This window comes from Mya arenaria, chromosome 13 (assembly GCF_026914265.1).
Source record: "Mya arenaria isolate MELC-2E11 chromosome 13, ASM2691426v1".
NCBI lineage: Eukaryota > Metazoa > Mollusca > Bivalvia > Myida > Myidae > Mya > Mya arenaria.
Window position 1 is genome coordinate 58,220,846 of NC_069134.1, and position 26,662 is coordinate 58,247,507.

At 33.7% G+C, this 26,662-nt stretch overlaps 1 protein-coding gene and 1 long non-coding RNA gene across 2 annotated transcripts in view; one reads left to right on the top strand and one right to left on the bottom strand.

Annotated features, from left to right (window-relative positions):
* Positions 1-1,768: 1,768 nt before the first annotated feature.
* LOC128214641 (uncharacterized) lies at positions 1,769-5,278 on the bottom strand. Its single transcript, XR_008257951.1, has 3 exons — positions 5,196-5,278; positions 4,024-4,071; positions 1,769-1,861 (listed from the first exon to the last, which is right to left on the bottom strand). It is a non-coding gene; the product is annotated as an uncharacterized LOC128214641 (long non-coding RNA).
* Positions 5,279-7,174: 1,896 nt separating this feature from the next.
* The window catches only part of LOC128213828 (prolactin regulatory element-binding protein-like), a 40,658-nt gene continuing 21,170 nt past the window's right edge, over positions 7,175-26,662 (top strand). Inside the window, exons 1-6 of the mRNA XM_052919887.1 lie at positions 7,175-7,306; positions 16,722-16,914; positions 22,290-22,528; positions 23,023-23,106; positions 24,763-24,878; positions 25,062-25,238. Coding sequence (XP_052775847.1) covers positions 7,175-7,306; positions 16,722-16,914; positions 22,290-22,528; positions 23,023-23,106; positions 24,763-24,878; positions 25,062-25,238 — 941 coding nt within the window. The remainder of the gene's footprint in view (positions 7,307-16,721; positions 16,915-22,289; positions 22,529-23,022; positions 23,107-24,762; positions 24,879-25,061; positions 25,239-26,662) is intronic.

Consider the following 26,662-nt stretch of genomic DNA (forward strand, 5'->3'; position numbering starts at 1 on the left):
CCAAAAACTTTTTATACAATTCACCTCAAACTCCAGTTTTTCAGGACATTACACATTTAGGTTCCATAATTCCGTATCATCATGAATACAGGTGATGCCCCCCCCCCCCATCCCCCGTTTGATTTGAGAACTTAAGTTAAAATTTAATTGCATCTTTTGACGGGTTAAATTTTTAAGGCAAGTTGGACAACTTCACACAGATGTCCAAGGCCATCTCACAATTAGGTCATATTGTCCTAAAAACTAACTATGGCATTTGATAGATGTAGAAAGTTTAAAGTTTTAGTACAAATTGGGATTATTATATCTTACTCCTCTACCCTTTATTCAGTTCACTTCAAACTACACAATTATTGACAGAAATCATACAATTATGTAACGTAACTCTATGTTATCTTTAATGCAAAACACAGTCCTTGATCGACTTTTAGGGCAAGTTTGGGTTTTAACTCAAGCTCTCTAATAACCTCTGTGTAATGAACACCATACTTAACAGTTGTTCATGGCCATCATACCATTAAGGTACACAACTAAAATATATTATCCTCAATACAAATCATGGCCCTTGATCGACTTTTGTTAGTTTGAGGGCACTTAAGTATCAGAAAAAGTTGTTCATTGCCATCACACAATTAAGTTTCATAACTCCATATCTACCTAAAATACAAATTATGGCCCTTAATTGACTTTTTCCTTTGATTGCTTCTGAGGAGCATAACATCAATAGTGCATTCATTTCTAAGACAAGGCTGTGTATGGCTAGCAAGTCCTACAACAGACCAATACACAAAGTAATGATTTTTTTTTCACAGCACTTCTCAACCTAGTCAATTTGTATGATATTGTCAATACCCCAAAAGTATGGAGGCATCGAGAGAAGAAAACCAAGTATTAAATTAATATATGTGCATAACAATCTTCTATTGCACAGCACTTTGCAACAGTAGAATTGTCCCAAGATGATATTGCAATTCCTATATACTTTGTGGTCGGGGTATAATGGTGTGGTTCTAGATAAACCCTTCTCTAATTATTTGCCAAAAAAGGGTTATGAGACAAGAGAATAGATACAGAGAATAGATTTTATGTGTGACACATTTGTAATTCTTTAAAAATTTGATTGAAAATAGATTAAATTCCCATGAATATTAACAAAGTTCTGGCCCAGACACAAAGTTGATCCCTGAAAATTCACAGGAAGCCATTTTGAAAACTAAAAATAATTCCACATTTTAAATTGTGAGATTCAGTTTGACACTGCCTGCTAAATTTGATGTACACTGACACCAAGGCCATCACAATACCTCGACTAATTGACTTCAAAAAACCAACTCGAGCTTCAAATGGAAATAATAGCACTAATCAAGTCAAAGTGAAAAACAAAATTAAAAGGTTGACAGCTATTTATTGGCCTTGATACAAGTCATTTCAAGCTTCCATTGCCGCCCAACAAACAGCCAGCAACCTGCAATTAAACACATACACATATTTTTGTAACTATCGTCATTAAATTTTCATTTTTAAATCGTTTAAGCAGTGAAAGGATTTAGATAAAATATTAGCAATTAAATTCAGTAATTCTATCTTCAGTATCACAATTGCCAAATTAACAATTAAATATTTTAATTAACTATTAATAAATATTTGAACCACATAAATAATAAGTGATCATTTGTAAATAACAAAACTTTTAATCATTATTGAATTATCTGTGATATGACATACCCGCACAAGCCTGCTAGCGTAACCTGCGGGCTTCTCTCTCAGACTCGAGCAGTGTGAGGATATCTCCCTCTCTTACGGGGCCCTTCACGTTTCGGATGATGGAGCGGTTGCTGTCATCGAGGAACTCCACACGCACCTAAGACAATGTTAACATTAATTTAACAACAAATTTATAGCTTGACAATTAAGAAACTTTAACATTTTATCATTATTGGAGAATGTTGAACACATCTTCAAGAGGGTAATGGTACTCTTGTTTTGATCTGTAGACAGGTTGGTGACACCATTATTAGGTTCAGTAGTTGACCATTCCCAAAATGTCATAATGCACCCACAAATCTTTTCGTGTGTCGTGCACCAAGAGTATAGATATATGGTGATTAGTATATTCTACAGTATACCAGGTATACAAAATTGGTGGTTGTTTTTTTATAGATAGCATCACCAACCGTCGATTGCATGTGAGTCCATCAAAATCAAACCTTTCATTAATTAATACACCAAAAATAGCCCGATTTCGCTCTCTTTTTTAGCCACATAAGCTCGCCGTTATGTTTTCATTTCTTGTGAATGGGGCTGGAGTCCATAGAATTGTGAAAATGGGAAAGAATGGTTCATTTGTAAAGAAATCATATATATTGCAAGATTGGAATGCCCATGCTGATTGTTATTTAGGATCCTGGGTTTGAAAAATTATAAGTGCCTAAGATTGATTTCAAACTCATCTAAGTTAAAATATCCTGATAATATTAGAAATGTGAAGTCGGAGTCTAAGTTTTATAGAAAAAAGTATACATGTTTGGTTTGTGAATTTGGCTGAATTCAAAATGCACAAATCTGACTTGATAGTGAAAATTGCCCACTGAATCTTCTAAACTGTTAAGTAAATTGAAATATAAAACAAGAGTGACGCAGACACTCAGCTGTTGTTCCTCAGTCTCAATGGGCAAAAATCAATGATTATTAAAATGTACCTTGCTGTACATCTGCATTATATCCCTGGCAACATGTGAACCATGCTTCATTTGAATATCTCAAAGATTGTAAGTAATGGCCGAGGTTAAATGCAGGCTGGTGGATCGACTCAAAGTTTTAAAAAAAGGTATACATTTTTAGAGTGATTTGGGCAGAAATCAAAACTGGCTTAAAAGTTTTAAGTGCCCAAACTTTACTCGTCAATTGTTATCTAGAACACATAAGACAGAGCAAACACTCGGCTATTGCATCACGGTCGGAAACAGGCATTACAGTGATTACTCTACTTGTAATTAGTACTAGAACTCCGCGAGTCGGATGTGTCGCCTGATGAATTATTTACTGTCGACATTATAGCTGTTAGATTGGTATTTTATTCATTTATAGACAATGATGTTGCCATTTAACTTTCAAGTGTAGGTGGCATTTGAACCCTCAATCAGATATACCTACGGAATAAGTTTCCTGTTGAAACCTCCTATAGTTTACGAGATATGCCACGGACAAAACCTAAGCAAGAAAATTAACAAAGGGCAATAACTCTAAAAATATGGCAGCAACGGTTCTTGTGCACTGCACTTGCCCTCAATGAGATCTATCTAGCTATGAAGTTTCAAGTCGATACCTCTTATATTCTTCAAGATATGCCCCGGACAAAACTTTAAGCATGAAAATTAACAAAGGGCAATAACTTTAAAACTAAGAAAGCAAGAGATACTGTTATTGTGCACTGCACTTGCCCTCAATGAGATATATCTAGCTATGAAGTTTCAAGTTGATACCTCTTATATTCTTCAAGATATGCCCCGGACAAAACTTTAAGCATGAAAATTAACAAAGGGCAATAATTGAAAACTAAGAAAGCAAGAGTTACTGTTATTGTGCACTGCACTTGCCCACCATGAGATCTATCTACATATGAAGTTTCAAGTTGATAACTCTTATATTCTACAAGGTATACCCCGGACAAAACTTTAAGCATGAAAAATAACAAAGGGCAATAACTCTAAAAATATGGAAGCAAGAGTAACAGTTCTTGTGCACTGCACTTGCCCTCAATTAGGTCTATCTACATATGAAGTTTCAAGTTGGTACCACTAAAAGTTTAGGAGATATACCCCGGACAAGCGAAAATGGGACGCGGACGCCGCCGACAAAAGTAACCCCTATATGTCGTCTTTTCAGGCGACACAAAAATGGGCCTTGCATTACATCTGCATATTAACCCTGGTTGTGTAATTCATGTTTCATTTGACTATCTTGTATTTTTCTGCTAAAATGGCCAAATATATCATGGTTCCTGCTGGCGCTCAATGAAATTACCTGTGTACACTGTCCCTGTGACCCTGTTCTGCCAAGAACCTTCACAACCTGAAAAAGATAAGGGAAGTTTTATTTCAGGCAAGTTTTAATCAAGTCCCAGCTTTCAAAGCTCCTCTGCTTATGCACCAGTCAATTGAAACCATGCCGCCCCCCCCCCCCCCCCCAGGTCCACGGATAGCCAGGGAAATGGGCTGTGTTTTACCTTCCCGGTGGCCCTGCAGTGCCAGGTGAATGCGGTGGTTTGTCGGGGATTTTCCCTGTGCTTGGCTGGACCAAGTCAAAGTCCACGCTATACCCCGGACGTGGGAGGCCATAGTTACAATTGACTGGTGCATTAGTTGAAATGCTTCCAGCCATACATTCATTATGGTGAGCGTTGACCTTTAAAAACAGTTTTGTTTTAATACCTGTAAAACAGTTTTGTTTTAATACCTGTTGCAAGGCACTGCACTCATTGCAAATGGGTAACCAAACATCAAGCATTTGCACCAAATGCTTTTACTCAATGCATAGCAGGGATGTATAGGCTGCCAAATAAAGCGTCTCTGGATATAAAAGGAGTCAAAGGAAGCCACGACTTTAGTTTTGAGTTCTGTTCCTTAGTGTGTGTGGGTAAGAACTAACCACTCAGTTAAGTAAGTTGGTAAGAGCGCCATGCTAATGTGCTGGCAGTCATGCATTAGAGCCGCGCACCAGGTACACATGTTCTACCATGTTTACTTTCATGGTGTCAGAAGTAACATGCAAGAGAGCAAGAGCTGCCCAGTGAGCTCACTTGGTTAGAGCAACGTGCTTTTGTTATGGTGTTGCGAGATGTAGACAAGCAACGGGCGCACTTTACCATCAAGATGTACTTACACTACCTTATTTACACAAAAATATTATTGCACCACTTCCAATGTATGAAAAAAAGGAGTCTTTCTTAGATGCCAAGAACTCGATTCAAACGTTGACTTAAGTTCTTTTGAAAGGTTTGTTGATTCAACGATGATAAATTTATTTCTTTAAAAACCATTTTCATACAATTTGACAGGTCGCGAATTCTTGTTACAAACCTTGAATGGTACATGATAATGGAGATACGTGTGGAAACTATGTTAACAATAATTATAAAAAATATTCTTTATCATGTTAATTTGATATATTTCACAAATATCAACACATTATATTACTTTTGCAAGTTTGATAGGCTGTAATTTGTCCATGGCTAATGTCTACCGGAAAAGGAAATTGCACGGGGTTTACACTATGAATTTATTTTTAATCGATTAAAAGTTACACACTACCTAACGATTATTGTCACTATTTACGCAGCGATTACATCCCTTCACCGCATAACATGATTCACAGAATGATTTGTTAACATTTTCACGGATCTATGAATTATGGATTTTAAGTCTGTGATATTATGTGAAGAAATTAAATAAAATTTTGAATAAATAATTGAGTTTTTATCCTCATACATATGTAAACTGTGGGTGGTTAATTTTATGTAGTGTGTTAATGTCTCGAAAGTGTTTAAAGCTGCACTCTCACAGATTGAACGTTTTGACAACTTTTTTTATTTTTTCTATTTTCTATTGGAACTTGGAAATGTTTGCGAAAATCCATGAAAACCAGTGGATAGAAGTTTGCTGACAACAAAATAGATCGCAGATTTTTATATTTAAGTTCAAACATTGATGTTTTATATGCATTTTTCTTGAACCGTTAGTGACGGTTTAAGCCATAAAACATTCATTTTCGAACCGAAATATGAAAATCTACGATCTGATTTTTTTGTGAACAATCTTATATCATTGGTTAGCAGATATAAACGCCAAAATTGCTCTTTCCAAGACAAATTATAATTTTTTTAAAAGTTGTAAAAATCTGTGAGAGTGAAGCTTTAAAGAAAGAGACTGCCAATTTCATTCATAAGATATATTTCACAATCAATCTTTATTTCTTATAACTAAACAGTATCGACTATATATATATATATATATATATATATATATATATATATATATATATATATATATATATATATATATATATATATATATATATATTGGCTTGTAAAAATGCGTGGTTGATTCAGCGGCCGTTTTGATTAGTAATCATATTGGCCGCTGAATCATCCACGCAGCACGTGCATCTTTATAAATAGGCAATGTTTTATAAAATAAGCATAGAGAGATACATCGTCAAACAGTCGCCCAATATTGTGTTCGAAACATGTAAAATATTCGTGAATTTACAAGTTCACAAAAAGGTTAACAAGTTTAAGAATATTATACATGTAAAAGGATTCTAGACTTGTTAATATTCCTTCCATGATTTAACATGGTGCCAGTATACTTTATTTTGAGGTACTTCCTTAAGTTGTACATACTTATACGCCTTAAGTTTTACATACTTATACGACATATAGAAATGAAATTAGTTATATTAATAAAAATATCACAAAGAAAAGATATGAGAAAAAACAACACCATTTATTAAAAAAACTTTAAGTTGCACACAGGTTATCATTAGCCTATTGTACATTTTAATACTTTGATTGGTAAACAGCATCGTCAGATTGATAAATGAAGAGTAACAGAAGAGGTCAGCCTCGGGTATCCGAAGATGGGTTAAAAGTAGTTATTGAAGTAATTAATATTGATCAATCAATAATAAAAATCAATCAATAGAAACTGATAAACGAATCTTTACTCTAAGTAGAGTATATGAAACAAAAAGAACTCTCAATGAGCTAGTTTCCGCAATTAAAATTATTTCATTAATTTTAGCCCTGCAAAATTGTTAGTTAAAGGGGGATTCAAACTCGGTACCTATTGGTCTGTAGACACTGACCTCATCAAATGTGCCTCTGTTGTTATAAAATACAAGCATATTTTTCATTCTTGAATATAAACAAAGAATCTTACCAAAACCTGGGAGTAGGATTGGTCCCGGCCAAACCTTAAAGCTTTTACAGTAGCTTTTTAGAGTTCCAATTTTTTTTGATAAATGATTATTCTATTATAAAGCATTTTGTATTTGTTTTGGAAGCACACAGTTTATTGCAACAACAATTCGAGTGTACAGTTTAATCCGGATCGCTTTAAATCAAACCGGTTCAACAGGCCTTTTGTCAACAACCAAGCATCTATAAATTGCCAACATGGCTCCAGAACGGGGTTCAGTTATCGCGAAGTCGAATTTTCCTATGTATTCTGTTAAATCTTTGGACGAACGCCATTTTTTAGTTGCTGGCGGAGGAGGGCAGGCAAAAACTGGTGTTTCCAATGCTATAGTACGTATCATTTTCTCGAATATTTTCTATATAACAGCAGTTTTGAAGAGGCAAACTGACAAGTGACATATTTTTGCGGTGCTCGATTTTATTTTGACGTTTTTGACGTATTGAGACAGTTTTTCCCCATCTTGTCGTGAAGGGGACAGGCCCTGGAGAATTGGGGGAAAAGGCAACAAAATGCCTAAAATTTTGAGTTTATTACAGTAAATTTCAAATAAAGAAACAAAGCAAAAAAATCTTAAATGATAAGAAATTTCAAGAGAATAACTTGATAAGGAAGCATTTGACACTGTTTAAACATATATAAACTAGTTTTAATTGTAAAGTTTTGATTTTATTGTTAGTTAAGGGTTGTTTATTTGTAGCCCAATATGGTGTAAAAGGTTGAGTCATTTAGATTGTGAATGGGTCCTAAATTGGCCAAAGTATGTTTGGGTTACTGATCCACCTATCTGAGTAGTCCAAATAATTGTACGTTGACGGATTTTTTTAGATTTTTGATATGGCAAATCCATCACGTACAAATTGTTTAGTATCAAAAGTTGGTAGTTGTTCCGATCAGGATTCCGGGTTAAAGCATATAGCGTCTATAAAATATCATAAAAACAAGAAATATTACCAGATAATGTTATTTTATATTAGTTCCGTACACAAAAAATAAATATCCAACTTATAACTATGAGTTTGACGGCTTTTCTTCATTTCATTCTGTCAAAACATAACGATATATACATGAAGGGCATCTGCAAGGCTTCAGGGCACAGTTTTAAATCGCTCGGAACATTTCGGCCATGGCCGAGTGGTTACGATTGTGCAACGAGGTCTATCTCGAGGCTTTGTCGGAGGAGGCCGAGTTATTACGATTTTATAGAGTTGTTCCCCTTCGCATAATTGTTTTCTGTGTCAGTCAACTTTCGTTTTATTGGAAAGGTACCGTAAACAACTTGTTTTAATGCACTATATGCTTGTTAAGTGCAAAATAACATTTCACTTACATGGTAAAATATGAATATAACTTTTTATGATCAATTTCAACCATAAAATACTTCACTTAAAACAATTTCAATATTTTTTTCAAACACCCCCGTTTTTTTGCACATTCCCGTTTAGACGTTAGGGATTGGAAGAATCCCGTATAACACGTCTATTATTTTAGACTACCTATCTGAGCTGTAAGGTATTGTACACTCAACCAGTAAGACCCACTTTGATCGTGGATTTTCTTCGAGGGTAAAACTTTCCCTCTCTAACAGTCATTGAAATTAGACTTTTGGATGAACAAGGCCGAATGCTTATACTTATGCTTGGCATCAAATTTTGTAACAAGCCGTGCTATATAAAATTCAGAATTTGAGCAAGCCCGAAATACATTTTACCACTGCAGGGCTTGAGGGCTTGTGCTAATTTCGACCACTGCGCTAAAATCCTCCCAACAGCCAACATTTGAACCATGACCTCATATTCATAACCCATCTGAGGAACGTTACATTCATAATTCTTCGGTCGACTGATAACCCTCAAAGTGCCTTAAATTCAAACTCCAAGGAAAGCGGACAGTCGATAAATTCATTTTGTTGGCCGCGATAGTGAAAATCCGCAGAGGGAAACATCAAGTGGGTCTAACTCGTTGAGTGTACTGTACAACAGTCTTTGCCATATTGTAAGTGTTTATAAATTTCCTGAGCACTTGAGGCACCTTTTTCAGTAGAAACACACTGCCCTTTTGGAGTCTTCGAAAGGGCCAGTGTTTCTCCTGAAAAGGTATATTTGATTGCAATGGAAAAATAAAATGGGACAAATCAAGATAATGTCACAGGGTCTGTTTTGTCTTGAAAACATTTAATTGTTATTATCATTCTGGAAAAATCTCAAGGAAATCAGAAGACTATATAAGTTAATACCTTCTTGTGTTTTACCTTCGTAATATTGCATGGTGAATACCTGGAAAATTACATTTCAATCATCCATTCTAATTCGGCCAACATATTTTGATTTTTTTTACAGTTAAACAGATATTCTCTGTATCCTAGTACCATTTGTTTTGTAAAGCAAAGCAACTATGTCAAAATCCAACAACAGCAAATGTACAACAGTGTTCGAAATTCGCGGTAGCTCGATAGCCCGAGGCTACCAAATTTCAGCTGGGGCTACCAATTTTCCACAGAAACTTGCCCGACCGGGCTACCGGTTTTTTCCTTAAATGGGATTAAAAAACAACAACATGTCACTTAAACAATGCGTAATGCATCATGTTTTTTATTCGCAAGGCCTTGTTATTTAAGAATGCATCCTTCAATGCGACTGGAGCGACTTAGTCGCCTTGACAGCAGCGAAGTCAGATTCGCCGAAATTCACGAAATTACGATGATAAAAAAGCTAATTGCTCTGTGATTCAGGGCTCAAGCCATGTGCAGAATGATTGTTTATTTAATCAATAACTATAAAGACATGTTAAAATTAATTTACGCCCGAAATGACAAGTAATTATCGATCAGTTTCTAACCAGTAACTGTGTCTATTAGAAGCACTCAAACTGTATGACATCAATAACTCTGCCCATTATGTAAATTAACGGATAATGTCGGCAGTTTTCGACAACCACGAAAATCAACAATGCTAAAATAGCAATTTCAACAATGATATCTTATTTATTTCGTTTAGAAATATATATTTTTTATTAGCTAAAATAAAAAATAATATTAAAGTTTTTAAAGCGAACAGAAAATAATCATTCTACAAAAGTTGTCTTAAATGTCAGGTGCCTGTTTACTTCCTGACAAATTTAATCAAAGTGAAAGGAGAACTGTCGGACATAGTTAACTCTTTGTCAGTGTACAGTACAGTAAGGTTCTTTTTTATACCTTTGAATTGCTTTGCCATTTATTTTAAAGAACAATTATAGAAATGTTGGCAATATAAACATCGATATATTTTGTTGTTTAGTAACTTCCGAAACTTGAAAGTGAAACTGAAAGTTGAAAAGAGAAAAATGTCATTGCACAAACGCTGGTGCATATCGGATTTGACAAGGATGCATTGGATATCAGAACTAATAGTACATGCATAATTCTGTCCAATAAATAAATGATATGTTCAGAAAATAATATGTCTTTTTATTACCTTTTGGAAAACTTTAGTTACTAACCTTTTAATGACTACACTGTTATACGGTATGACTACAATTTATCATTGACACATTGTTCAGATTGGGGAACATTTATTGAAACTGTATGAGTGTGCTTGATAAGATAATCAGAATCGTTGTGGAATCGTATTCAAACTTCCAAAAATTATTCAGAATGTGTGATACTTTATAGTGTTTAAGTTTGGGCTAGTGAAATTGGTTTCGGGCTAGTAAAATTTCCTATCTGGTAGCCAGAATGGGCTAGTGGATTCAAATCCGAATTTCGTACACTGTGTACAATGACATAAGACAATGGCATTGTTTATGTTCTTTTCTTTTATCTCTTCCCTAGAATATGCCCAAAAGTAAGCAATGACTATATAGCAGTTATGGCATTGTTGACTCTTAATGACTGTTGGAGATTTAAAAAAAATAATCTCAAGATATTGAATTGATGAAAATTCCGTCTATTTTGAGATACAATATACCATGTTCATTTAATGATATTTCAAAATCTTGAATGCAGGTTGCGTAACAATATACCACGTTCATTTAATGATATTTCAAAATCTTGAATGCAGGTTGCGTAGAGCAATGGTCGAAAATTTACACAAACCTGCAAGCCCTGCACTGGTAAAATGTCTTCTGGGCTTGCCGAAATTCTGAATTTTATATAGCAGGGCTTGTTCAAAAATTTGATGCCAAGCAATAGTATATGAAATCGGGCTTGTTCATCCAAAAGTCTAATTTCAATGTTTGCTAGAGCAATTTTAACATTTCTAAAATGAGCTTTTAAATCATTGAGAGTAAAGCTGTAGGCTGTTCAAGTGATTAATTCAGCCAGTAATAAGATTGTATAAATGGTATCCATGCCACATTGATCAATCTGCTAGGCATAAATAATAAGCATTTGAGCACCTTACCAGTAATCAATGCTTATCAAGGTCTAAGATAGACACCTCTAATATATTTCACATGCTGGTTATTGATTATCTATGTCACTTCTTTAATGCTTGAGACAATTGATGCAACTTCATGTAAAAAGCACATTAGGCATAATGGGACTCCTGCGTTGGCAGCCGTTGGCAGCGCTATGCCTAGAATAAATACTAAGAATGGACTTGAATTCCAGTCAGAATACTATGATCATCTAATCATGGCCAGTCTGGTATTTCATTTTAGTCTGTCTCAGCTTTGAATCTTGGTCTTATGGTTATTCGACCTACATGAAGTCCATTTGTTCTTTTAATCTGGGCTTGATGATCCACCATTCTGGACCATATTGTGGATGGGCTGCATTGTCCATTCCCCGCTGGGCCTAAAAAAATTACATTTGGTTCAGGTTACCTGACCTTTTCTATGAAATTGGCGCAGATCCTACCGTTTCAAAAGTCAATTTTTTTAAGTGTTTGTTTTAACATGTTGTTTATAACCTTTAAAGCTTTATACAGAAGATTACTTTAACACCATTCTCCAATGATGACAATAATTCTTATATCCTTTCGAATACCGCTACCGTACATCGACGCGCTACCGTAGCCGCCTAATGCAGACCAATTTTTCAAGGGTGCTGGTTACCGCTACTGTTTTACTGTAGGCATACTGTAGACGACTGAAACGTACCGAAAAAGTAGGTACGTCCAGTTCCAAAGCCGCAAAATGCACATTTTCCACAAATTTGTGGTACGTTTTTCATTGAAATAAGAAGGATTGTGAATTTTAAAAACAGCATTAATACGCTATGGTACTTTGTCTTAGAAACAGTTACTACACTACGGTATTTCTTTCAAATATAATAACCACGCAAAAATAAGCAACGGTATTTCTTTAAAAATCGCCATTCAACATTATTCGCTTCTGGCTTTTGTAAATTTGCTTTAATAAAACAGCATGCTTAAGCTTTTCCTCTTGTATCAGAAGTACGCTGTGGTATCACTGTTAAATTTAAGAAATGAGCAAAACTGCGCAGTGGTATTACTGTGATATTTGTTTTACGGACTGTGTGTTAACTTGATAAGGTAGACATTTCATGTTACTAAATCAGTCACTTAATTGCACTTTGGTAGCGTTCTTGAATCTAGAAGTATGCAAAACTACGCAACGGTATTTCCTGTATAAACATAATACGTAATCAACATAACACAACCCATTTCAAAGGCGACGTTGCCTTTTGAATGTCATTTAACACTAGTTACGCTTCCTTTTAAAACTGTTGAAATATATGCTATAACTTTCTTATAAATCCAACCGGACATCTAATACGTGGTCGCTATAAAGTTATCATGGAAACCAATAGTGACTGCAAATATATCAATATATCAACAGAATATCTATTAAAAAGTAGCTGTCACAGTTGCCATGAAAACCACTGCAATAGACAATAAACCAACCGGACAAATATCACAAGGTCGCATCAAGGTTACATTGGAACCACAGTGACCCCTGTTGTGAAAGTTGTATGGGAAAGGAGCATGAATTAATACAACGTGCATCAATACATATCTGTCGATGAAGCAATGATCAAATGTCACGGTCACCATTCAAGAATCGTTGGTGCTCCGTGTGTCATGGGGTATCTCAGGAATTACCAGGCGTACTTAAGTCGAAAGATAAAAGTAAGGTTGACTCAAACAGTTGTAGAGAACTGAAGAGAAAACATCACAGGATGATTATGTTGTATTTGCCGACAAGTTTAAAACATCAGTTCCTCTGGCGTTTGGAAAAAAATCTATACAGTCGTGTCACGCATTAAACACCGGAAGAACATATCAATTGGTCAATCGCAAAATCAGTCCACGAAAAGAGATGGCAAAGTTAGGATGCTCAGCAGAGGGGAACACATGGCATGAAATATTTCGGACCGGAAGCTTATGTCCACTGCATGGGAATAATCAAAACATGTGTGCAACCCGATGACATGTTTCAATCCTATACTATAATAAATAGCCGATCGAAGAAGTAAATACAAAAGGAAAGTGGGAAAAAAACATGCATCAAAGTTATTTTTTAATTCAAAAAGGGCATAGGTGTTGTAGACAGTCAGCATTTACAGTGTACCAACGCAAAGTGCTTATTTGTGGACCTAATGTGTGTGGTTTGCCGTGGACATCTAGCTTGTGATTCATCATGTATAAAGCGTCAACCCTCCGGCTACCTATAAGCTGTTTGAGAGAATGGTAATACTTTTTTACAGTATATTACAAACATGCTGTAGAATGTTAAATAGTAATCATAATCAGGTTAAGTAACATATTGATCCTTGCATGTACCACCCAAATGAAACATGAACAACATCTTTTAAAATCAATCAGCTGTTTAATGTTTTATGTTTCTGTTTTTAGGTTGCAGAACAACTTATCGGCGGGAAAAGCACACGTATAAGGAAATCCAAACAATCAAGTGACATTTTTTAACCTGACCTCTTTGGCGATGTGCAGTGCAGAGTCAGCTTGCACAAGTATAATTCTAATGTTTATAAAATAAAACTCAAATGAAATATTATTTTATTTAAGGGAATGTTTTATTTCGTATCGTGACATTACCTCTAGGAAAGGCCAAATGGAGGTCAAGTCCAACAAGACTATGGCTCCAGAAACACAGAGGAACGGAAAACAACAACTCATGTATGTAAAACATTTTCAATAATATATGTTTTTTTATATAATTGCATTTTGAAATAACCCTTAAATCGAAACAATGAACGGCCTCTGAAGTTCATGAAAATGCATACATTAAATTATTTCTACTGTTTAATGGCACATCTTAAATTTCAGAGTCTAGTACAAGTAAGCGCCGTTTAGATCAATCATGTATTAAAATAAATATTCAATATAGTATTGATGAAATAATCATAACAAAATGTTGTTCAGGTGTTAACCTTTTGTTCCTGAAGGGACGAATAATGTTTGTTTTAATGTTTTTTTACAGAATTAAACATTTCATGCTTAAAATGAGGACAAATTTTTCGAAATTACACATATACAATGCAATTGTCGCTAACAATGTGTCTTTATAACAAATATTCATCAATATGTGATTTCTTTTTACAGACCGATGCTATTGCATTACACCAGAAACTCCACTAGACTCTGTTGCCGTTTCGTTAATCACATGCTGTGATTATACTGGTGTTGTTTCCCGTGACAAATCATGCGATATTTCTAGCAATATAATAGTTACAGTCAAATATTTTGATTTATGTTTTGGTCTATGTTTTTCTATTATATAATTATGTACATGTGTTCTTTGTTGATAGGAGAAAATTTATTATCATTATTGATTTTCGTCATGTTTGATTTTATCCCTATGTTTTCCTCAAGTTCATATGATGTAAATAAATGATCGATACATTTTATAACCTTGATATATGAATGAATTATGAATCCGTATTTGGATTTTAGTCCTATAAGTATACATTTATGTAGGAAATGAATGAACATGTGTGTAAAATATCATGATAGAGAATTGTTATTTTAATTCCTTTCTGATTTATTTGATAAAAAAAAACATATTGCTTTTTAATCGCTCTATGCATGTGTAAATACTAAAATAAACAAAAATATGTATAATATAATGAAAACTACAGGGACAAGCCCATTAGTCGAACAGTAAAAAATACTCCCTGTTAAGGGGTACACGTCAAGGACACAAACAACAATGAACTAGAGACACAAACATTGTTACACCACTTCTTAAATCATAAGTTTCACTTTCTGTTTTATTACTGAAGTTTACATAGAATGACACGTGCCTGGAAAACTGTGATAATGTGATGTCTGCATTAAAATTAAGCACGGCTAAAATAGCGTATTTATACATACATAGTTTAGTCACACTTGGCATTCCAGAGAGTATTTATGTGGATTTTTTCAATTTACTCCGATTCAAGCACACACGTGCATGATATGATTGAAATAATAAAAACATTTCGCAACGTTGCCTTAAAAACATCTTTTTAAGCATTGTACTTTTGAAATATTTTGGAAAACCTTTTTCTACTAAGTACTGTAGTACAAAATTGCTGTTTTAGAAATATCAAATACAAGCCGTAGCGTATTTATGAGGAAAACAACAGACATAAATATCGAGTTACTACAAAAGTTAAAACTGCCATAGTGTATCTATGCATGCACACGTGGTATAATTCTAAGATTGATCATAACATTAAACGTCTCCGGCAATTTTGAAATACATATACCTGAAATGTTTGTGCTAGAACTACCAGATTGTATTAATGCATAATATTATCCTTTATGTACTTAACACATTGTTCAAAGAAGTAATTCCTATCTACAAAACTCGCCTATAGTAGTTTTATAAACAATAAAAAGTAGCCAATACCGAAGATGAAAATTACCACAACCTACATATCACAGGATTACCATTGCGCTGTTTTGCATGTGCGTTTACCTACTGATGATTGTCTTCAATCAAATTACTACAACACACGTCTACGGTTATTCCTACATTTGTTCAAAATTCATCATATCCGTAGAGTATTAATGAGAGTTTTGTATTTTTCCGAAGTCAACCAGAGCGTAGTTATGCCGATATGTCATATTTATTAATAAGTGAATATTTTAATTGCCGTTACATAATAAAACAAATAAAATGCATTTTATTGTATTAATGTGTCTATTAAAGGGTTTAAGTAAAAGGAAAAATGTACATTTTCACTAGAACATTACCTTATTAGGGATAATGTATACGTCACTAATTCGTGAAATGCAAACTTGATTTATAAGGGTGTTATGTTATATAATTTTATATACTATATAATGTTTGTAATTAATTTCTTTAATTGTGTTATAAATTTGTACTGTTTCAAAATTGATAAACATTTTACCTAATTGCTAACGCATTTTAATCGGGAGATTTAAGTCTCTGCTTTTAGCAAAACATGTACAAGATTATAAAAATAAGCGGTATTCCCACGCTGTACGATAGCGGTAATCAGAAGCCAAATATTTGAGTACGGTTTACACTGCTGTGGTAGTTCGCCGGTGAATGATAGAGGTAATGGGGACACCCGAATTTAGGGTCTGCATTAGGCGGCTATGGTAGCGGAAAGGATATAAAGCCTAATAAAAAAAAAACAAAAATAAAAAAGGACTTCCTACCCTACCTGTTTTTGAAACGAATGTAACCCTAACCAAACCATTTTAATTTATTTTGGCCTTATTGTATCATGCCTTGCAAACTTCTGATAAATATAATCTTTTTCCATTCTGCCCTGTATGATTTTAATTTTGAAATGAATAGTTATGAAAATTCCTGTGATCTGTTTAGGAGATCTATGAGTTACGTGGGACTGAGACTGGTTACCAGGCGAGCAGTGTGTGTGCACATGATGTGGGCTCCCAGGCTCCAATGAATGGGGCTACAGTCTATGATGGCAGAAACCACTTGTTCGCTGCTGGCATGGACGACGAGTGTCATCTCTTCTCCATGAAATATAAGGTTGTCTCCCCTGCTAAAACAGGTAATTCACCAGGTTATTTTTCCTACCAGGTTGGAATAGTGGTCAGGGCATTTCTAATTGGGAAATATTTCTACTTCAAGGTGCACATTATAGGTTGATGCATTATTAAAAAAAAAAATTAATGCGTTATATGTTTATCTTATTTGACTTGAATGATCAAAACAAATAAAAAACAATAAAATATTATAATTTATAGGTTGATGCTTATTTTTGTATTTTTTAATGCATTATAATGTTTAACTCCTTCAGGGTTTCCGCCAGGAATTGCATAAGGCATGTCGGAAGGGGAGGGTTGGAGAGGGTTTGGGAGGGGTGTCTTCTCCCTACGTCGATTTTTTTTTCGTATCCAAAATGGTGCAATTTCCTGCATTTTAAACAAGTTTACAGTTATGTTCCTATGATTTAGAATTACCAACTCAAGTCCGATTAACATTCAAAATATTTGTGAAAAGGTTTAATGGTTTCTCTTCATTAATTATTGGTATTTCTCAAGTTTTCCGACAATACAATATAGACGATATCGATCGACTCGTGTTTCGTTTAGTGCGGGTATTATTAATATTGACACCATTGACGTCACAGCAAAACGTGTAAAGCACGCTGCATGCTGGAACACAAAAGAGCCCGGAGCAAAGCGACTGCTCGTGGGTGTATTCGTATTTAAAGCTGCAACAGCTAATATTTTCAAAGCCGGGTCGGCTAAATAATAACTTAATGGGAATGTAATGTGTATTTTCAGATTTATTTATCTTTTTTCTAAATAAATTAAAAGAACGATAAAATAATAAAAGTTTAATAATAAGCAACACAAAACATAACTTTACACTTTTAAACTAAAGACGGGAACGCGACTCAATTACATACGACGACATAGCATAATCCTTGTTTATAATAACACAGATATCTTAACACGGTTCTCAATTATAATTTAATAATTGGTTAACAAACAGACTCTGGATTAAGAAACAAAATAAAACGACACATGATTTATATTACCGAAATCAATTAACACTTATTGTTTACTTTGCGTTCATAGATGATTATAGGGATGAAGGTCGCAATTACGACAGTGGTGTTTTTCACACATTCCCATTTTGATTAAGAATAGGAGGAGTTTGATTAATTGCACTGTTGAACCTCACCGACACGCCTTCATGCTGTCGTCGATCCTGAATGGCTGATACAAATGCCGTAATAGTCCTGACACGCCTTCTGGCTGTCAGTCAACCGTTGCATGTTGGCATAATTAACGCATGTCGGTAATTAGCCTTGCCAGTGGAAGGCATGTCGGGCCCGTCAAGCCATAAAGGGCTGGCGGAAACCCTGCTCCTTTGACTTTAGTGATAAAAAATTTAAAAAATGAACATCAATACCTTTTTTCATCAATGTATATTGTGCCCCTTAAAGTTTAAAGGCAAGTTCTTGTTATACCCGCGATATGTTTCTAATCTGTTTGATTCATTAATATCTGTATTGCACGACTGTTTATAAATGTCAATCATTCTTTGTCATATTTTTTCAATCAAAATCGGTTGTATATCTTGATTTAACATTTCTTAAACTAGGCCAAATTCCAATTTGTCATAGAATTTTATTAAACCAAACATTAAATGTTTCACAAAGTTATTTTTATTTTTATTGTGTTAATGATTATCATCATTATTTCATTATATTCATATTCAATCTCATCATTTCATCATTTTATATTCAGCAGCCTCATGTTTTTAGGATTTTGTGTTGTTTCACATTTTTAGATTTTTGTTTAACAGTATTTTCATGTCCAATCTTATAGTTAGATAAGTACTGTCTGGGTTTAACCAATATTTCAATACTCTTAATCTCAAAGCAAATTGATTTTACAACTGAAAGGTCTGACTGACCATCTGGCCTTGATAAAATTACTTATGTACAAATATTTCATTACCGGTCCAGAATTATTATTGTATTAAACTGTTTAACATTTAGTGACAAGTTACAACCTTATTATGCAACAACGTCTGGCTTTAAATATACTTGGTTTTAATACAAGCCATCAGACTTGAAATATCAACTGATTGGCTCTCTTTGAACCAGCTACCCTCAAAAACAAAGCACAAGTGGTCTTAAACAAGATACTTCACAAGTTTTGCACAGATCTGGAAAAGTCATTGAAAACGAAGATTGTCTGGAAAAATCATGGAATCTTGATTATTTGGATATTATCCGGGAGAAATCATGGAATATTAAAAAATCGTCATGGAAAGTTGAAAAGTATTCTGGAACAAGTCTGTAAGTGCGTAAAACAATTAATCTGTTAAAATTTAATCTTAATAATCCAAACTTAAATGACAAATTGTAACATTACATCACTAGGAACTATTCAATTCTATATCGAGTGCGAATCTGCTTGGGTACAATTCGAACATTAAAACTTTACCACTGCACCGGTTCCGTTTTCTTTTGGTGTGCTTTTGCGAGTTTTTATAGCGTAAAAAAAGCGTCCTAGAAAAGGACTTTGTCAATACAGCTCTCAGTGGGACACAAATGAACATAACAAGGACTGGTTGAAGCCATTTAAGCCCGATAATCGAAAAACATTGTGTAACGTGTGTGACAAACTTATTGATCTGTCAAATATGGGTGAAGGTGCTATTAAATCGCACATGAAGGGTGGAGAACATGTTGGAAGTATTTCACTCCATAATAAAACACTGTCACAAAAACATGTGCCCCTCTTAAATCTTATTTCAAACCTGTTGTAATGAAAAGGGAGGAAACTGTCCAGTCGGATATGTGTATTCCCTCACCCACTTGTCCCAAACATAAAAAACAGCACTTATTTTACAATAAATAACTTTTGCTAATTAAATGTCAGTATACCAGTAAACTTTGTATTTCATTGTCCTAATTTTGAGTTTCGTGTGTTTAGATGGTATCATGGAAAACTAAGCAATATCTTTGAAAAGTCTTGGAAAAATCATGGAATTCTGGTACCTAGGATCTGTATGAACCCTGCTTCAATAATCAGCCATGCCTTGAGACGTATATATTGACATCAAATATACAGTAAATCATCACGACCAAATACAGTCTAAGCAGCTGAAAACTGTATTAAGAACAGTCATCAAAATTATTCTTTTTGGATGAACATTTCGGAATCCCTTTTCTACACAGCTTGGCATTATGTTTTTTAACAAGCCCTGCTATATATAAACAAGAATTTAAGCAAACCAGGAATGTATTTTACTAGTGTTGCCGGCTTGTGCTTATTTCGACCATGACATTAACAGAGAATTATAATATAATAAAGATTGGTTTCTTAGAAAACATCCATTTTCTGTACAAACATTTTTGGGGTTCAATTTATGGCTTAGATATTTTTCAACTTGTTTTGAAGGTGCAATTTTCTTGTAACATTTTGGAAAAAGAATATTTTGACTTTGGAAGTGGGGTAAAATTTTGGCACTCTTTCAAGATGCACTTACTCTCAAATAAGATATACCACAATTAATACAAATGTTTTAATTTACCAAAACAGATGAAGAAACATTAAAAAAATGGTTGTTTAAACTGTTTAATTTGAAAGGAAGGTGAAAAAAACAGTATTTCTATCTTTATATGAGATGTTAGTTTATCTCTGTAAATCTTTAAGCACTCACCAATCATTAAATATTTGAGCGTTTTCAGCTATTAAATACACAGATACAATCTTATTATCAAAAATTAATAGTTTCAATAAAGACGTTATTAGGTAAGAGATTAAGGTTTATTGATACAAAAAAATTATGTTTGTTATACATGTGTATTGTTTTGATTTTGAATACGAGTGTCAATATAATAATCAGATAAAAACATTCTAATTCACTAATTCACTAATTCTATGTAATAATAGGTGAGTATTGGCACTTGCTCCACAACTCAGATTTGTTTTTTAAAGGGACTGCATCATGTTTTTGCACTAATACATTTTCCCGGTTTTGCATCTGAAAACACTTACAATATAATTATTTTCATTCTTTGGTTAGCGAAATTATACAAAAAGTACAATTTAAGCATATTAAAAAAAAACACCTTGTTTTAGTGGGGAGCAAACTAGGCTACAGTCAAGAAAAAAACTGAAAACTGATATTTAACAACTGTTCCACAGGGACACATACTAAACTGACAGAAATTTAAACCTTCAGTAAAAACAATGCAAGCATCACAAGATAATGTCAATCAACCAATCATGATTCAGTCTTTTGTTAATTAGCGATAGTAATGCATATATAAAATTGTGGATTTCAAAGATAATATTGAGCATATAAATGTTAACATTTGCTGAAGGGTTCAAGCTGTCAGTATCTTAGTTTTAACACACCTAATTATTTGCCACTCATGATTACATTATACAAAAAAAAATCCATAAAAAGTGCATTTTTCAAACCATGAACAGATCCCTTTTAAAACAAATAAATAGCCCAAGGATTCTTGTTTGTAAATTCCTTAGTCTATTTTTGATGACCATGATCTATTATTTGTAGACAGGTCAACTCCACCCCAGCAGTCCATTTTGTTTTGTCACTTGTGCTGTCCATGTAATTGTCATTTGTTCAGTCCATGTAATCTTCATGTATGTACAATGTTCTGTATGGGGTGATGTCTTAAACAGAATTTATATATTTAATTTACAATTTCATTGGTCAGTATTTATATCTTCACTGCACCAGACTAATTTCATTGGTCGATATTTATATCTTCACTGCACCAGACAAACCTGCTATATTTTCCTCCAATCATTCAAGACTTGAACATCAAACTGCCAAGTTTGACAGAATTTTCAGTTTGCTAAATATTATAACACGGCTTATCACAAAACTGTTGTTTTAAGTCATTACATACAGAAGTTAAAGATAAGTAGTTTGTATTAAAATAATATTTAAATAATTAAACACATTTGTATTTCTATATGTTCCATTACACGGGCGTGGTTATTGTATTGTACCCTGTATTATGTCTTTTTAACATTTGTCTTTTGTTGTATTTAAATATATGTTATGTTTATAACTTCCTATGATATATGTTAAGTTCATAGGTTTTATTCACCACAATATAAATTCCTGAACCCAGTCATCGAAATTAGACTTGTGGATGAACAAGCCCGAATTCTTATACTATTGCTTGGCATCAAATTTTTGAACAAGCCCTGCTATATAAAATACAAAATTTGAGCAAGCCCGAAAGACATTTTACCAGTGCAGGGCTTGCGGGCTTGTGCTAATTTCGACCACTGTGAACCCCGAGAAGTGTTGTTGTAGAACTCACACCATCCACATATTTTTTGTTGGATTTTTTTTTTCAATGAGAAATGATATATGTACACATATTTTTATCCAAAAATGTTCTCTATCTTTCAGTGCAAAATATTGGAAGTTCCACAGAAGCTGTTAAAAGAAAATCCACAAAGGAAGAAACAAACGGTGGTGCCAACATTGACTCTAATCAAACAAAACGTGTAACATTCGATGTAGGTTGTTTACGAACTGTGAAAACAGACTTCTTAAGTGATGGAGGATTTCAAAAGTGTGTTCAGTTTAGTCCAGACCGAAGCATAATAGCAACTGGTGGAGGTGATGGTCATCTTAGAATATGGAAGGTATTATTAACTTCAGTTTTACATTATATTCAAAGAACATTTAAGTTCATCTGCCTTGATAGGGTAAGCAGGCTCTCCCACCGTTCCTAGTTTTTCGTAGTATTTTTTAAAGCTGCACTCTCACAGATTGAACGTTTTGACAACTTTTTTATTATTTGTCTTGGAACTAGCCAATTTTTGCGAATATGCATGGAAAGCAGTAAAAAATGACTGCTGACAAAAAATAATATCGCAGAATTTTATATTTCAGTTCAAAAATTGATCTTTTATGCATTTTTCTTAAACTGTTACAAATGGTTCAGGCCATTAAACATTAATTTTCAAATGGAAATATGAAATTCTTTGATCTGATTATTTGTCAGCAATCTTAAATTAATGGCTTGCATATATTTGTGCAAAAATTTGCTCTTTTTAAGACAAAAAATAAAAAAGTTGTAAAATTGGTAAATCTGTGAGAATGCAGTTTTATGAATGAAATTTGTGTTTTATTTCAGACTGAGGACCTCAGTAAACTACATGATATAGCAGCTCACAAATCTGAAATAGATGACCTTGACTTCTCACCAAGGGGAGATAAGGTAATATGATGAGAGTTTTAAAGTAGCCGAGCGTTTGAAAGTAATGAAGCGAATGTGTAAAGGTCTTCAAGAGCATTTAGGTAATTGTGCAGGAAATGTAGAAAGCTAGAGTTTTAAGGTAATATGGCGTGAGTTTTAAGGTTATAAGGTAAGAGTTTTAAGGTTATAAGGTAAGAGTTTTAAAGTAATAAGAAGAGAGCTTAAAGGCAATAAGGCGAGAATTTCAAGGTAATAAGGGCAGCGTTTTAAGGTTATAAGGCAAGAATTTTAAGGTTGTTAGGCAGGATATTTAAGGTTAATATAAGGTGAGAGTATTAAGGTTAATGAGATAAGATTTTAAGGTTACAAGGCAAGAGTTTTAAGGTAATAAAAGGGCGAGTTGTAAGTTGAGTTTTTGGAGGTTATTTCAGGCGACAACTTTAAGGTCATGACATGAGAATTTTAATGCGAGAGATTTTGTTGTTGCTTGGTTCTCAGAGTTAAAAATTGTCCAGTAGGAAGAGAGAATATTGTAATGCATTATAACATTGAGCTTTGACTCGAATGATCAAAACTAAAAGGTGAATGATTTGTGTACACATAAAAAATATAAGCAATATTTTGTGCTTATTCATCTGGGGAAATAATGTCAATTTTTTAAAAGCCAATATTTTTTTAACTGTACACATGTCATATGTTTTTGTTGTGATCATTAAGTCAATAAAGCAAAACATAATACAGTAAAACCTCTCTATTCAGACCACCCAGGGGACTTTGAGAAATGGTCTATAAAGTTGGCCCCAAGGATATCACTTGTATTTCATTTTCAATATATTATCTATCTTGTAATCTGTGTCTACAAAGACTTAAAAATCTGTTCATTGAAACAGCTTGTATATTATTTGTGAATTATGACCTGTATAATGTTGTGTAACATAGCTTAGGGCAATAGAATTTTGAAGTGCAGCATTAATGGATTGATGATGTGTCACCCACACCTGTCATTGTCATTTGTGTCTGAATTGGATAACATTGATAACCCTGGGTAACATTCATACTTCTCAAAACATATGGTGTGATAGGATGTAAGAAAAAGGACGGTCGTGGTGAAATGGAGGCTCTTTATAAGTAAATTTAGACAAAATTATAACATTTATTTTTAGCGCTATTGAAATGTAAAAATATAAGATATATATAAAAATTATATTTATTTATATTTTGAGTGAGTTTTGCAAAATATATAATATAATTTTCAATGATCATAATTTAAATAGATTTAATCTTAAACCAAAATTCCACATTTATTTTGTCTTTTAATGCCTAATTTTATTAATTTAAATTGATATTAGAAGGATGAAATTGATATACTGGGTATTATAAATGAATATAAATTAAATGCTGAAACTTGTACCAACCATGTTGAGAAAAAATTCTATATAGCGTGTTATATATATATATATATATATAAATATTTTAATAATGAAACCGAGATAGAATGGATAAGCTAAATCTTGTACCAGCCTGAGGGGGTGAAAAATCACTGGTGGCATTTTTTTCCATCTGGAAACTCAAATAAATGGTTACTTGTATCTATCAGATTTCAAAAAAGGTATACATCACATCTTGCAATTTTTCCATCTGGAACCTTTTTTATATGCTGAAATTTGTTTCTATCAGGTTGTGACCATATCTCGAGGCAGCAGTTTCTCTGTGTGGAACGTGAAAGATGGCAAGCGCCACCTTGACATGGAGTGGCCTGGCAAGACGGGCGAACACAGGTTCCGGGCATGCAGGTACAGTGATTTGGTATCAAATATTAGTATTTTTAGCATTTATGTTATTCGTAAAAAAGAATGAAGATGGATTTTCCATACATTCTTTACTAGTATATTGGGGGAGGCAATTTGCCGACTCCCTATGAATTCAGTTAAAAGGATATTGCTGGACGAAATATAGATCTGTTATATTGTTTCCAGGTTTGGAGTTAAAGCGGGCAGCACAGAAAAAGGCCATACTCTCTACACAATCAACATTCCAGTAAAACGTTCATCAAAGCCTGATCCCTGTTTCATTGCTCAGTGGGATGGCGAGACTTATAAGCCACGATTGGTTGTGAACGCTGGAACAGAGGTGCTGTCTTCCATGGCTGTCAGGTAGGAATAAAACGATTGAGTTCTCATTACAAGATTACAAACAACCTTGATTAATAGATAATATTACCCCCCCCCCCCCCCCCCCCCCCAAATGCTCATTGAATCTTAGTATTTTTCAATTTTATAAAAGTGGTCAAAATAAAGGGTCTTGTCAATTCCATAAAAGGATTAAATTTCCCAAGGAGCTGCATGAAAGTTTCCCAAATTAAACAGATTTTGGTATTCTTAGTAAGATAAAATAGAATTTCGTTTCATTTAAGTTGGTTATATAGCTAATAGTAAAAGAAAAACAAGAAGGACCAGTTAAAACGACATATAAAAAGCATTTATTTTGTCACACAATGTTTTTGTTTTACTTTTTCAAAAGCCTTTCAACTGGTTGTCAATATATCCCAAAATAGAAAAAAAAATCATTCTTGTGGACCATTCGTCTGTAAACAATTGCTTGTGAATGCGATATAGTATTAAGTTTTTGGTTGGATCATAAGAGCTCGGTTCCTTTCTTTAACCAGCCAAATATGCCTGTGCATGACTGGATTGTGGCCCTTCAAAAGCCCAATATAGTTTTATAGAAGACAACTTTGTATTGAGAGTGATTTATTATTTGGAGTATGTGTAGTTATTTCTCTGCTTGAAATGCTATATTTTTTAAGGGAGCTAACTTTGTGTTTGTGTTATAGTTATTTCTCTTTGCTTGAAATACTACATAGTATAAGTACTTTATAAGGGAGACAACTTTATACTGAGAGCTGTGTATCATTGAAGTTTAGTTCTTTCTTTTTGTGAAACATAAGTTATACTGATTCTTTCCCTTAAAATGTGATCACCAATAGAGCTCAGGCCCTTGTAGGTCTCAGGTTAATGTTTTGATAAATATGTGCAAATTCTTAGCTCACCTGTATCAATTAAATTGATATATTACAGCACATTCAGTTATTTTTAATGAAGATAGATATACATGTGTGTATATCACCATATTTTTATGTTATGGTTAGTGTAACAAAAGTCTAAAGGGAAGTCAGCATACACACTAAAGCATTATTAGAGTGTGATTTACCTTAAACTTCAATATGACCTCTTAATCAAGATAAGACAGACACCATCTTGTTTAACAAAAAAGATTTCTCAAGGGAAGTCAGTATTCACACTGTTACACCCTTAGGGTGTGAATTACTAGTACCTTAAAGCACAATTTGATCTCTTAATCAAGATAAGACATGCATAACATTGTTTAACAAAAGATATTATCTCTAAAAGGAAGTCAGCATTCACACTAAAACACCTTTAGTGTGTAAATTACCTGATAGCATGATCTGATCATTTAATCAAGATAAGACATAACCCATATTGTTTAACAAAAGATAAAAGTCTCAAGTGAAGTCAAGTTTCACACTGAAACCCCCTAAGGGTGTGAATTACTACAA